This window comes from Sipha flava, unplaced genomic scaffold (genome assembly GCF_003268045.1).
Source record: "Sipha flava isolate LNK unplaced genomic scaffold, YSA_version1 272_pilon_pilon, whole genome shotgun sequence".
NCBI classification, from domain to species: domain Eukaryota; kingdom Metazoa; phylum Arthropoda; class Insecta; order Hemiptera; family Aphididae; genus Sipha; species Sipha flava.
The window spans coordinates 318,575-332,441 of NW_020272937.1; the positions used below are offsets into that span (position 1 = coordinate 318,575).

The 13,867-nt window shown below is 32.3% G+C and overlaps 1 protein-coding gene across 2 annotated transcripts in view; it reads right to left on the reverse strand.

The window, feature by feature from the left end:
- The window catches only part of LOC112685278 (filamin-A), a 117,111-nt gene that overhangs the window by 51,023 nt on the left and 52,221 nt on the right, over window positions 1–13,867 (reverse strand). For both annotated transcript variants that reach the window (XM_025557114.1, XM_025557113.1), the window contains exons 3-15: window positions 8,226–8,376; window positions 7,009–7,118; window positions 6,801–6,898; window positions 6,392–6,519; window positions 6,162–6,300; window positions 5,820–6,060; window positions 5,530–5,730; window positions 5,279–5,416; window positions 3,836–4,093; window positions 3,549–3,739; window positions 2,863–2,970; window positions 2,478–2,585; window positions 2,218–2,380 (exon numbers count right to left, since the gene is read on the reverse strand). In XM_025557114.1, coding sequence (XP_025412899.1) covers window positions 2,218–2,380; window positions 2,478–2,585; window positions 2,863–2,970; window positions 3,549–3,739; window positions 3,836–4,093; window positions 5,279–5,416; window positions 5,530–5,730; window positions 5,820–6,060; window positions 6,162–6,300; window positions 6,392–6,519; window positions 6,801–6,898; window positions 7,009–7,118; window positions 8,226–8,376 — 2,034 coding nt within the window. The remainder of the gene's footprint in view (window positions 1–2,217; window positions 2,381–2,477; window positions 2,586–2,862; window positions 2,971–3,548; window positions 3,740–3,835; window positions 4,094–5,278; window positions 5,417–5,529; window positions 5,731–5,819; window positions 6,061–6,161; window positions 6,301–6,391; window positions 6,520–6,800; window positions 6,899–7,008; window positions 7,119–8,225; window positions 8,377–13,867) is intronic.

Consider the following 13,867-nt stretch of genomic DNA (forward strand, 5'->3'; position numbering starts at 1 on the left):
GAATTTTTCCACGAAAAATGTTTATTCTATGTAAATATTTGTATTCATATTATTATAGTAAAGTTTCATCGGAAAAAACAAATAAACAATATTAAAGTATTAAATCAAGTTCGAAAATTTAATAATATTATAATTCCAAATTATATGTTTTTTTGAATAATAAAAGTTTGAAGAATCAGACAAGAACGCGAGTTGACATTTTTGACATATAAGCATACGAGGGTTGAAAGATATCCATAAGCTTTTAAATATTCTATTTTATTCAGCTGTATAATATATTTTGAAAGTCTTTCTTTTTAAAAAAAAAACGGAAGAATAAATATTCTTTCAAAAGACAATGCAAAACAATATTTAAAAGGATTTTATACAGGAGTTTTTCAAGAAAATTGAGATTTTATTAACATTAAAATATTTTTAATTATGTCTTACAAGCAATTTTCGATAATCTGTATTAAAAACAATTGTTTAAGCGTTAATTAATTTAATTAATTCACATTGAAAATTAATTGTTGTTAACATTTTATGGTAAATTTATAAAAATTAAAAAATATGGTAACTCGTAAAGTTGTTGTATTTATCATCTTAAATAATAATAGTATTTTTGTTTTTAAATGTTGTAGGTACTCAAATTGAAAACTCATTTTTTTTCTATACGTAAAAGCCTATCTAACATGGTTTGTTATTTATATTTAAAAACTATAACCAAGTTTAATATTTAACTATATATTTTGGTTAGTCATAATTTGAATTAAATATTATAATCTAGTCCCAATTTATTATTTAATTTATAAAAATTTTTTAAAACATGATGTAGTTTAGACATTTTGAATATAAAAATATGCATGTTGTTTATAATAACTATTTTCATAATAAATGTTTAATTTTTAATTTTTTTCATTATTATTTAGAATTTATTACTGTCCCATAAGATTTCAACAGTTATTAATTATTCATGGTAATAACCATATTTAACGGTGATTAACAGTGAATAATATTATGGTCCAAAGAAATACAAATAAAAAAGATGAAGTATAATTTTCATGTGCACTTGTCATAAAAAAAAAAAATCGTTTTTAACGGAAATATAAAACGTATACAAATGTAATTCGATATAACAATGACTCTGAAGGAAATTAGAGAAATATTGACATAAAATTAAGTTTTTTCTTTACAAAAATCATAGACGACATATATTTCGAATTATTTTAATTACTGACTCATAGTATGCCATTTGCATCAAAAAAATTAATTCGATTAGGGTACAGTCTATTTGCGTCAAATTTAACTGGTATAATTATAATATAGTAATATATTTTTTTCTAAAATATTTTTTTCATTTTGAATTAATATTTTTGCTGAGCATATTTCATATGAACAACGCCACTGGTCAAAATGTTTAAAAAATGTATACGCCAATATATACATATACTTATTTTCTAAAACTTATTTTTTTCCTCTTATGCTTGTCTTGAACTCTATTCTTATAATTTATAATTCAAATGATACAAATTAATAAATTAGAGAAAATTATTAATATAACGTAACTATTTAACTAGACGAGTATATTTTGTTTAGTGTAGCGAAACAAATGTCATACTGCGATCGTGCTTTTGACGAACAACGATACCTATATCTGATAACGGAGTACCTACATAATAAAAATTGGTATAAAACTTGTTTTGCATTTTTCTACGCAATTATATACAAGGCTATAAAATCAATAGACTTATTAAAATAACTTTATATACGTTACAGATACGATGTCTTTAAAATATATAAATTAACCAAGTCGTTAATGTAAAATATTTACGTAGGTAAATTTGGTGCAAATGGACTATACCCAAAACGAATATATTTTTTTTTTAGCACAAACGGCTAACCCCCAAGATACGAATACATAGTTTGTTATTTTACCATTATACAGATGTTTCGATGGGATCCCACGGTTTGTCGGATATGGGAAAAAGACTCAAGATTCTAAAGTTCCAATGTTTAATCGGTTTTATTACACCCTGTTTTAATATTGTACTTTTCCTCGATCATCAACAACACTGGTCAACATTGAACAGAAAAAAAACGATAATTTAAGAACACACTGTACACCCGAAACTGTTCAGAAAAACGTACGTTAAGTAGTACGTTATACGGTCGACGATCGGAATATGGTTTGTATAAAAATGTAAACAATCGAGCGAATATAAATATTACAAGTGTTACCGATTCCGGCCTCGGAGCAATCGATGGTGAAATGATTAGGCTTGTTAGACTTGACGCCGGGCTCGATTCCGGGCCCGAATATCTGCACTTTGCTGGCGTCCAACGGCTGAGACACGAATACGCGGAACGGACTGTTGGGTACCGCGACTCCTCCGTAATTGACCTACATGAGACACATTGCACCATTACGTTTTCGTACACTGTACGCCACGAACATATTGTCTGTTATTGCGATCGTTCGGACCACCCTTTCCGTTTACCTGTAACGTGTGTTTGCCGGCCATTTTCGGAACATATTTGCAAGCGAACGTACCATCCTTGTTGTCTTTCAGCACCGGTTCTATGGTGTTACCGTTCGAGTCGAAAACCTGTGAGTGCAATAAAATAAAGCCGGTTTCAGTTGTACTTGATTACTTGATTAATTACTTGATTAATTGTACTACAGTTACAATTGTATTATTAACACATTTTGTATCGATTTTAAATACGTTTTATTGGTGAAAAATCAAATCTTGTAATTAAAGATACTATTTTGTTAATTGTAATTATCTACGAGAAATATATTTATAAATATTGTAACCGTAGTACGAGTATATATCGATAATCAATGCGTCTCGAGTTCGATATTAGGGGGGCTGTAATTACTTTTACGTCAAGCGGAGCGTTTCCAGCTTTTCTTGTGTCTGCAACGAATTCGGCCGGTTTTCCTTGTATAATTCCATTCGGTTGGAGTCCGTTGCCGTAACAATTCACCTACGCGATGTAAATGGTTCGTAATAATATAAAACGTGGTAATAACATTAACAACATTGTATGTGTTATATAAACGTATAGGAAAACGAACGGTGCCCAACAATAAGTACGTAGAATGTATTATTAAAGAACACTCCTTCTTGATAACAAGGAGAACAATTCAATTTAGTAAACAGGAAACGGTGAGAAAATAAAACGTTAATATTTATTTATAGTTTTTATTGATTGTGCGCTTCAGGCGGGAAATCGGCGAATGGTGCGTAGGTCAACGTAGCCAAACTAGTTGGAAGAGAAAATAACGGTTAAGTGTTTTGCGACGGGAAGTTGGATAAAAATGACATATCGTCAATCCACGTAAGTTGAACAATATCGATTAGGAATTTGGAGAATTCAACCTCAACCTCTTCATAGGAGGGTTGAACTCGCTCGTATATGGTTCGATCAGTAACTTTCTACATAAAACCTTATTTAAATGATGACGAACTGACGTATGCTACGATTTTTCCGGAAAAGAAGAACGTATAATACATACATACAAGAATGTATTATACATTTCCGGATCAGCGTAATGTGTTTACCTTGTCGGGATAGAAATCTGTACTGGGTACGACATTGGCCATGTAAGGTGACTTTGGTATGTCTTCGTTATTACACAGAATGTGCACGGCATATTCTCCGGGCGCCATGGGATAGTACCGGACGTCGGCCGAACCGTCTCCATTATCTTGGCAGTCGATTTTGGCTTTCGACGGACCTTCGATGCTGAATCCTGCAGGAAAAGAGAGACCGACATCGTAAGAAATTTAATATAATACTGCGTAATCACGCAATAATTTATGAGTTCTGGAAGGCTTGTTTCACGCACCCAGCGAACCGGTTTCTCCGTTCGTCTCGACTGTAAACATAGCAGGATGTGAAACCACTCCCCCGGTGAGACCGGGACCGTAAGCACGAATCAGGGTCTCCTTGAACGGAGCGACGTGAACTTCGAACGGAGCTTTTGGGATTTCTTGTCCGGCGAACGTTATCATGACCACGTGACGACCCACTTTCCTTGGATAATAGGTCACTTCATACGTGTTTGCATCGAGTTTTATCATCTTGACAGGTTCCTTCACTCCTCCTGTATCAAATAGAAATATAATATAGAACGCGTGTCGGAACAACACTATCCAATCTTAACATAGGCGTGCAAAGACCTATTTTTCAGGATATTCAAAAGACTACCACTTCCCCCGTCATTTTTCCGTTGAAAATTATTTTTATCTTTCAAAATTATAGTAAAAATATATACAAAAATGCCTAAATAACTGTTTATTTTAAAATACAACTCATCTTTGAGGAATTATATCTCGTCAATAGATAAACAGAAAATGAAAATTTAAACATGATAATTCATAAGAAAAAAAGCCTTACTAAATTATGACATTTTAAATATAGGTTGTCATTTGAAAATCAAAAGTTGATGGTGGTTTAAATAATAAATATAAGGGTAAAAAATATTATAAACCAATACATAATTCAAGAACAGCATAGTTTATTTTAAAAATTTAAGCTTTTCCTTAAAAGAAAGTAACTGAAGAGCCATTTCTTTAATATTATAACTGTCTTCATAATTAAAATTTAAAAAAAAAATTAATCTATAATACTTGAAATGGTTTGAGTAATATATTTAAATAATGTAAATAAACAAAAACATATATAAGTCATATATTTAAATAAGAAAACAAAATAAATTTTATAAATAATTATAATTTATCTGATAAATTCATAAATTCATAAAATCAAAAAGGGCGCCGTGAGTCGAAAAAGTTGGGAAGCACTGATTTATCATAACAAAATTCTGCGTTCAGTTGACGATTTGAAATCATGCATCGATTTATAAGTATAACAATTTTTTGCTCTGTAGTTAAAAACATCAAGCTATTTAATTTCTCTTAAATCATAGTATTCATTAATACATTAAATAGTTAGGTATTACATTGATATATAATTGTGTTTCAAAAATAAATAAAAATATAATAACTACGGTGTAATTAAAACAATTATTTTTTGATTTAACAATTTTTAAATTTAACAAAATCATATGAGTATAATCTCGAACAAAATAAATTTAAAGATCAAATATGTCACGCTATTTATTTATTATTGGGTATGAAACAGAAACAACGCACTGTGTTTGGGGTGTGCAGATCTGCATATATATGACATTATATATGACTGTATACCCCCCGCGAACGCCAATGAGTTCTAATATAGTCAAACAAATACAAAATAAAATACAATATGTATAATATTATAATTTTACCCGGTCCGATAATGTTCACATCAGGAACTCCTTCGCCCGCTCCTTCTGTAAATATTTTGAACTTTGCCTCGTCCTGAACTCTAACTCCATGTGGTTGCAGTCCTCGACCGAATGCTTTTACGCGTTTGGCATCAGATGCTGTACAGACATATAGACCCACCCCCGCGTGGGCAAATCGCATATATTATTAAATCAGTTTCAGTTAACACTACATATTATTAACAATAATGAAAACTGTCGTATTCCGTTACCGTTTGCAATACCGACAGCGAACGGGCTGAGGGGAACTGGCTGGTTTGCGAAGAAAACATTAACAGAATGCACTCCCTGTACGATCGGGGTATAGTCGCAGATGTACACTCCGTTGGGTTCTTTTCTGAGTTTTACCGGTATCGTGTTCTCCCGACCAGCCGGGTCGAGAATGATCACCTCCGGAACTCCTTTACCGGCGTCTAAAAACATGATCACGTTAATATACGACGTTTCCTCTGCAGTGCAGTTTACATCCTGTACATGCAACTTTATTCATACGTGAATTTACCTTTTGTGTGGATTTCAAAATAGGTTGGCTTGTTGACGAACACGCCTTCGGGCTGTATACCGGGTCCAAACACCTTGACTTTGTTCGGATCGCCAGCCGATGCGTCCACGTTGACGTGGTACGGAGATTTCGGAGTCGGTACGCCGGAAAAGTTTACATGCACCTTGTGCGGTCCTTCGATGATCGGCTTGTAAGAAGCTGTGTATGTTTGACTTCGATCGTTGTTGAAAACAAGATCGACCTGAAACAGAAAAAGAAGAAAAAAAATAACCATTTGCAGTTAAAATGCATAAGAATTCATCGTGCTCGTTAGTATTTCATAGTGTTGATCACTTCATTTACCGGTTCGGGTTTTCCTTTGGGATTTTCAACGGAGACGTTAACCGTTCCTTTGCCAGCAGAAAACGTTTCGACTGTGAAATTGGTTTTAGCTCCCACTGACGGTCCGGAAGGTTCGATACCAGGACCATAAACTCGAACTCTACACAATCGTTTGAAAAACATGCGAATTATTGTCATAATAATATAAATAACGTATCGAATATCGATACGGGATCGAGAGCGGAACGTACCGGCTGGGGTTAGTTTTCGGTCTGACGGGCGCTCCTTGTTTCAATTTAGCGTTCGGATATTGAGACAGGTATGTCATCATGGACTGTTCGTCCATGTTGGGACTGACCAATTCTTCCGGTTTGATGAGCTGCAAATATGTAATAGTGATAAGTATTTCTGCCGTATTATTACTGCAGCGCACGGGGCAGACCGTCGGCAAAAGGTGTGTACGATAGGCAACCGAATACACGCCTAAATAAACGTATTGCCTGGCTCAACAATCGATACATGTCTCGGCGGTCGCCTATCGTATACATTTTCCGTCGACGCCCGTCATTCCACCCCGTGAGCGTACATAACGCCGTGTGCGAATGTCAACAGGCATCAGCAACACAGACGCAATGCCTGAGTACGAATTATTTTGATTACCTGTTTAACGTTGAGCCAATCGTCGGCTAAACCCATTGCTTCCTTCGCGTTCTGAAGCGCGTTGTTCGATTTCCAGTCCGGCCAGTCCGGACACAAGCCTGTACGCGGGCAGGGCAGAAATAAACCGAAATCATTATTAAAGAACGAGTTCCGCGGCGGGCGTACGATGTAATCGGTCTTGCGACACACGATAACGGTATCTACTTACCCGGAGCCACAGCGTCGACCAGGGCGCCAACAGCTTTTCCGTCGTTCCAGTCGGTGGTGAAATTGGAAATCGGTATATCCGGCACTTTGGTCTGGATCCAGTTCAACAATCTACAAACAAAAGATATGACTTGAATGCCGTACAGCGTATCGTTATTGTTATAAAAAATAAAAATAAAAAATCGAACTCCGGTGATCCGTAATCGGACTGGACACGAAAATATCATTACATCGGACCCGATTAAATCGTATCATCTTATACACACGCACACCCATATGTATAAATATTTACACGGAAAACGCATTAAATCGGTTATAATATAATATTATCTACATTACACGATCGGTTGGGTATCCATTATTTGTTTTGTACGTGATTTGACGTTGAACAATGTAAGAGGCGTGCACGGAAAATGAATAACGTTTCGGCGCAGGTACAACCGTACGAGACAACAATACGATGAGGGTTAGTCTCTTCGCCTCTGTTATCAGATAAACCGATGACTACCCCCCCCGACGATGCCGTCAGCTTTGTCCATCAGCCTCGCCCACCGACCACTACTTGACGTTCCCCGTGGATTATGTGATACGCGTACACCTATGTCGCCCGGTTGAATATTTAAGAACGTACGACGTTTACATATATCCGTTTCACATTTCGGGTGAAGTCGACAAACCGGCAGTGTTGATCTAACGCAGTGCATTTTTTATTGTGCCTGTGGTGTGTCCCGTACGGATACAGCCTACGCCCATTTTCGGGAAAAATTGTCCCCGCGGTTAAAGTATTATACTGATTGTGGTATAAACCGTATTTTATCGGAAATGTTTGCGGTTCTTCTTTTTACATTTTTTCGTTACGTATAAGAACAAAATTGAAAACTAATACACGAAAAAATCATAGGTTTATATCATCATTAGGTTATAAATTATAAGTTATAATTATTTTGCAACAAAAAATAATGGTTCGTAGGTTTCGTGATAAGTCGTAACACTTCGATTTTTCTTAATCTGTTTTAAAGTTTGTTTCAGCGGTTTATAGGACCATATCAACTATTTCAATTTTCTTTTTTTTTGAACGCTGCTTTTTAATACCACGAATTTAAAATCTGATAGTTGCTTTAAAATTTAAAGACTACGACTAACGAGACCCACCCTACTTCTGTACTTTTTCACGCAACCGAATATTTCTTTTCGTACGTAAATGATTCGTAGTCTTACCTTTGTTTTGGTGTCGGTCCTTTTTCGTTTGGTATTTGCTCGCCACCAAATTCGCCGTCCCACATCGGCATTGATATCGAGTAGTGCAAAATCAACGTCCATATTAATCCCAAAATTAATTTCAACTTGCAATCAACGATATCCGATGAATCTGTAAGATATTGATAAAATAACATTTTGAAACTGAATATTTTCATTAAAATTTGTTTACACAGGTAATGTCACCAAAATTAAAAGCTTTTTAACAATCTAAGGATTATAATAGATTCAATATTATTGTCAACATTTTTAGTTTTTCCGTCTATATTTTGCTTAAACTTAAACTATTAAAGTATAATAAAACACAAGATATCGCATGATAATATGGTTTTTTTAATATTATCGTATAAATACATCCACATTTGGTTATTCCGCGAACACGGTACACACCACCGCGTGGGTATAAAAAATCGAGATCGCATTATTCTGCGAGCAATTTATGAACAGTCCATCATCGTGTTCTAGATGTACGTTTACGTCGATATAATATTATAATAACCACCATTAATCGATGGTGACATTTCAACAACTTATATTAGATATAGGAACGCATTATCGTCGCGTTATCAGGCAAATCCTAAAAACGTAATATTTTAAATATTCACGAATCACTTTGAATCAAATCCATTTAATATCGTAAACTTTATTTATATCTAGTATGTTGTATTTCTATAAAACTACACGACAGTCAATCGGTTATACATTGGCTAGTAATGCTATGATAACTTATTATAATTTAATCAATACTTAAAGATTTGGTTAAATAACTTGAATTTTAAATTACTTCACTATAAGTTAATAAATATACTACTAATATAATAATTTAAATATCATACAACATAATCTTTGATATTGATTATGAAAACTGAAATTAAAAAAAGTTTATTGAACCATTTAAATTTTTAATTAAAAATAAATTAAAATAATCCTAAAAATTGTTTATGCAGGTAAAATAGAAGAAAAATTGAACATTTGGGATTTAAAAATAGATTATACTTAATCTGAATAATAATGGTCATTTGATAACAAAGTAATATAATCATTGACATTTCATCCGGGAGCGCCAACATTCCCAACGTTTTTTTTATAATATTATATTATTTTAACAACATATTTGGTTGAAAAAAACGAATATCATCGAAATAATTATACGCTTCTACATACGTGTATTCATAATACACGGTTATCATGGGTTCGATTCGAATAATAAAAAATAAAAACAGCCCACGGGGTTGTTAGAAACTGAATCGCGTTCCCTGACTAATCGGATGTCGCTACACCTCGTGTGGTCTTAAGAAGTCGTTAAAGTAGGCACGAACACAAATTTTTATTTGAACAAGAAAGTATTCACAACACTTTTCTGTATAATAGGTACATAAATAAAAAATAAAAAATAAATTTTTAAATTCCTATTCGATTATTATTAATTTCAAATCATAACCAAAACCAATAAAAATTACTTTACTTTTATCGATTAAATTAACCAATATTTAATTATTATAACACAAATAATAAATGTTTTGATTTCACGTGACACTCATAGTGTTTTGTCGAATTGACCTTTAGGTAAACACGTAAAGAATATTGTTATGCATGATATATTATATATATTATGTGCGCGACATTTTTAAACTTACATATTTATTTTTTTTATACATATTTCACGGTACAAACAAAAATCAGTTGACATTCGATTTTGTTCTTTTATAAGATAAAATGAAAAATTGCTCAACAATTGTTTGGTTTTCAAATATGTTGAGTATTCAATAATCGTTCAAAATTAATTATTTATTTTAATAGAAATAGTGCATATAATATAATGTGTACACAGAAACGTTATAACAGACAAACGGATATATACTCGGTGCACAGTAACATAGCAAGATAATCAGTGATATAAATGTTTAAAATCTTTCAACGAAAATCAAATGTTTTGAATTTTATTAATTTTTTGAAACATTCACGCATCATTAAGTTAAATGTTATCGATGCACTTATCTAAGACTTTCTTGAATATAACATTACAAAACGTTATAGCATGTTTTTTATAAAAACGCTAAACTTATCAATTAATATAATTTTAATGGTTGGATTTCTTTTTTCGATTTCTTTAAGACCCTAATTTTCAGTGAATTGCACATATTCTTAGACTAATCGTATGGTAATTTAATTTAAGGTAATAGTTATTTAATAAAATGTAACTAATTGGGTTGATATGCGTTAAACGTTTAAAGTATTGACCAAATAAATTGAAATTCGACTTTGTTCGCTTACAATATACTTATAACTTATGATTTAAATTACAAGTTTGTATTTAGTTACTTCTAAATATGATCTATGAATACAACTAATAGACTTTAAATTATATAAAAATATCTATCATATAACATTTGTTTGATATTCGAATTCGTCGGAAATTTAAACATAACCGGTATGCACACCAATAAAGGATTTATGGGTGCGGGGGTGGCGTGACGATCTCCTTCCACACGTGGGATTTTTTTTTATCATAGATTTATTTAATATTGTTGATATAGGTATACATAATAGTCAAACAGATAAATTTAATAAATATTTATAGATATTTACTATCGAATATTATGTATATCTTTATATAGGTAGTATATTTGATGATAATTAATAATAATACTTATAATATACAATATAATAATAGTAATAATATAGCCATTTGCTCTTTCCCCCCCCCCCCCTTAAACAAGTTTTATATCCGTCCCAAATGCATACGCCGTATGTATGTACTCGAAAACTTTTCGATCAACGAGCATACATCTCTAGATAACCTTTCTAACACGGTAACATTATGCGATATCCGAACGATATCATCGTACGTGTGTGTATTATTGACACAAATAAAATTATCATCCGATGCGTTCACCATAGCCGTTCGAATCGCGTTTTAAATCGCGCTTAAATCACGTGCGGATGAAGACCACCATAGTTCGGTGTATGTGTATGTTTGTGGGTATGGTAAATATGAATAATGTAATATTATTGTTGTCGTTGTAATTAAAACGCCCCACAAACTATATGTATATAAATGAAACAATACAGGAACGACGCGACACAGGGCAGGATGACAACGACGGTTTAAGCGCGTAAAAAAATAGAAATAACCGAACCACCACCGATACCGCACGCTAAAGAGAATCCGAGGCTCTGGTATCTGAAGCATAAAGCGTGACGCGAGTACCAGTATGTGATCTATGTACGACCGTGTATCGTGTATATATTATAATACTACATATATAGGTAACCGTGTTAACAGTGAAAAACAACGAAACCGTACGTGTGCGTGCGCCGATAAAATCCATCCACGTTTGTATATCATATTATTTCGTTGCCAACGAGGAAAATCTCCTGAGCAGAAAATTGGCAAAATGAGCTTTGCATATTCCGGGATATAGAAAATAATTGCTATGATATTAATGAAAAAAAAAAAATCACCTTTGTGCCTATATTCCTTGTACTTTGACTAATAAAATATAAAATATCTTAATAGCAAATTATCGTATGTGTTTATGGTCTGTTTTTAAATGTTGTTTTTTTTTAATTACCTCCTATGCGTGATCAAATATGATCGGAATTCACATTACAAGTAATTTTGTGCGTGTACACTCAGTGTCGTATAAATGATAAAATTTAATTATTTCTATTTTGTACATAATAATGAACCGTGGTCATTATTAGAATATTAGTCATTGTGTTGTTTGAAGTATTTTTTCTATTATGTGTATAATAGATAATTTGATTTTCAAAATATCTTATTTTATTTTTTCTTAAAAACCTATAACATCTTAATAATACATACAACATGATAGAACTTTTTTATCACCAATTTAATTCCACGAACACTTGATGAGTGTTTTCTAATTTGATAGAATAAAGGTTGAAATAAGGTTAATTTAAAAATTAGTTTTTTTTTCCTGTATTGAAAAATTTAGTTCTTGCACATAGATTTATTCCCATCAACGACGATTGCATTATACTATAAACAATGCACATGTGATATCTGTAAGATATATAACATAAACAAAGAAAATATAAGGAGATATTAATAATTTTCTAATCGATATTATGTTACACGCAGAAGAGATACTATTTCTCAAGATCACAAATTCTTGCTCAAATCAGTGCCGTTCCTAGGTTCTGCGAGGCTCTGGGCATCATTAGAATTCGAGGCCCTACAATATTATATCAAAATTCATAAGTACACCAGAATAGCGGTCCCCAATCCATATATCTATAATCTATTTATACATGGTATGTTTTACATATATATATATATATATATATATATTATTGTATAAACGCGAGGCCCTTGGAGGCACGAGGCTCTGGGCGAGTGCCCCGTTTGTTTTGCCCTCGGGACGGCCCTAGCTCAAATCACATGTTCACAGCATATAAGCACACACTTTATTTAATATGCCAAAACAATGAAAGTACTATTATATGATATTTTATTGAATTATTCCAGAAATATTATATTTTAATTCATTTCAGATAGGACATATTGTAGAAAAGGCGATATATTCATCTTGTCATGTTTGAAAAGTTAGATCAACGAGTGAATCACTACAAACTTTACCAGCGTAGGTATGTGACCATATTTAAATAAATCAGTTTTACCTTTATTAATTTAAATTTTTAAATTTAAAACGTGAACTGTGCACGCCGAAAACAAAGTATGGTTTGTAAGCGAGAAAAATATTATTTTATTAAAATTATAAAATACAACGCGTTTTATTAATGATTGTGGAGTTAAGTTTTTTTTTAATTATACGCTCTAAAATCATATTTAAGGAAAGATCGGGTATAAAAAAAATTGTGTATCAACTACACCCGAACGAGGACACCGCAGCAAGGTTCCTTATCGTTTATAAACTCCCACGAACGAGGTAAGGTGGAAAGGATTCCATGGTCAAAATAGATCATATGTACAAATAAAAAAGATTTTCTAACAAAAATTTGAATTAAAAATATGTACACACACGCGCAAACAACGATATTAGGTGTAGTAATGGGAAAATTTGTATCATATATACTTGGTTGCGACTAAGTTATATTTTTAATGTGTATTATGTAAATTCCAAAACGGGGATAAGCAATGTCCTACGAGATGCACAACAGTTTTAGAACAATTTAATAATCAATAGTTTAAATAATGATGATCGGATGGAAATGATCGGGATTATCTTTATGTTTTACACCATATTGAAATGTAGATTAGGCAAAATTACATTTCATACAGACACATTTCATTTGTTTATTCCCCACTCATACATTTATTACTACTTAATACACCTACTTTACATATAATCATCGTTAACTGTGTAAAAATACAATATATAATATAATTAATTCATCATACGTATTTACCGTAATTTCGTTATCGCATTATTCAAATTAAGTTACACATACGATTACGAGGTGATTCGAATGGAATATTAAGTTAAAATGACTCCGCGTTAAATTGTCTTTTATATTACACTACAATTAAAACTTAGATCTGATGAAATTAATAATAAATAATGAACGTATTTAAGGCAATTATATTTTAATTCAAACTTAATTGAATAAAATTA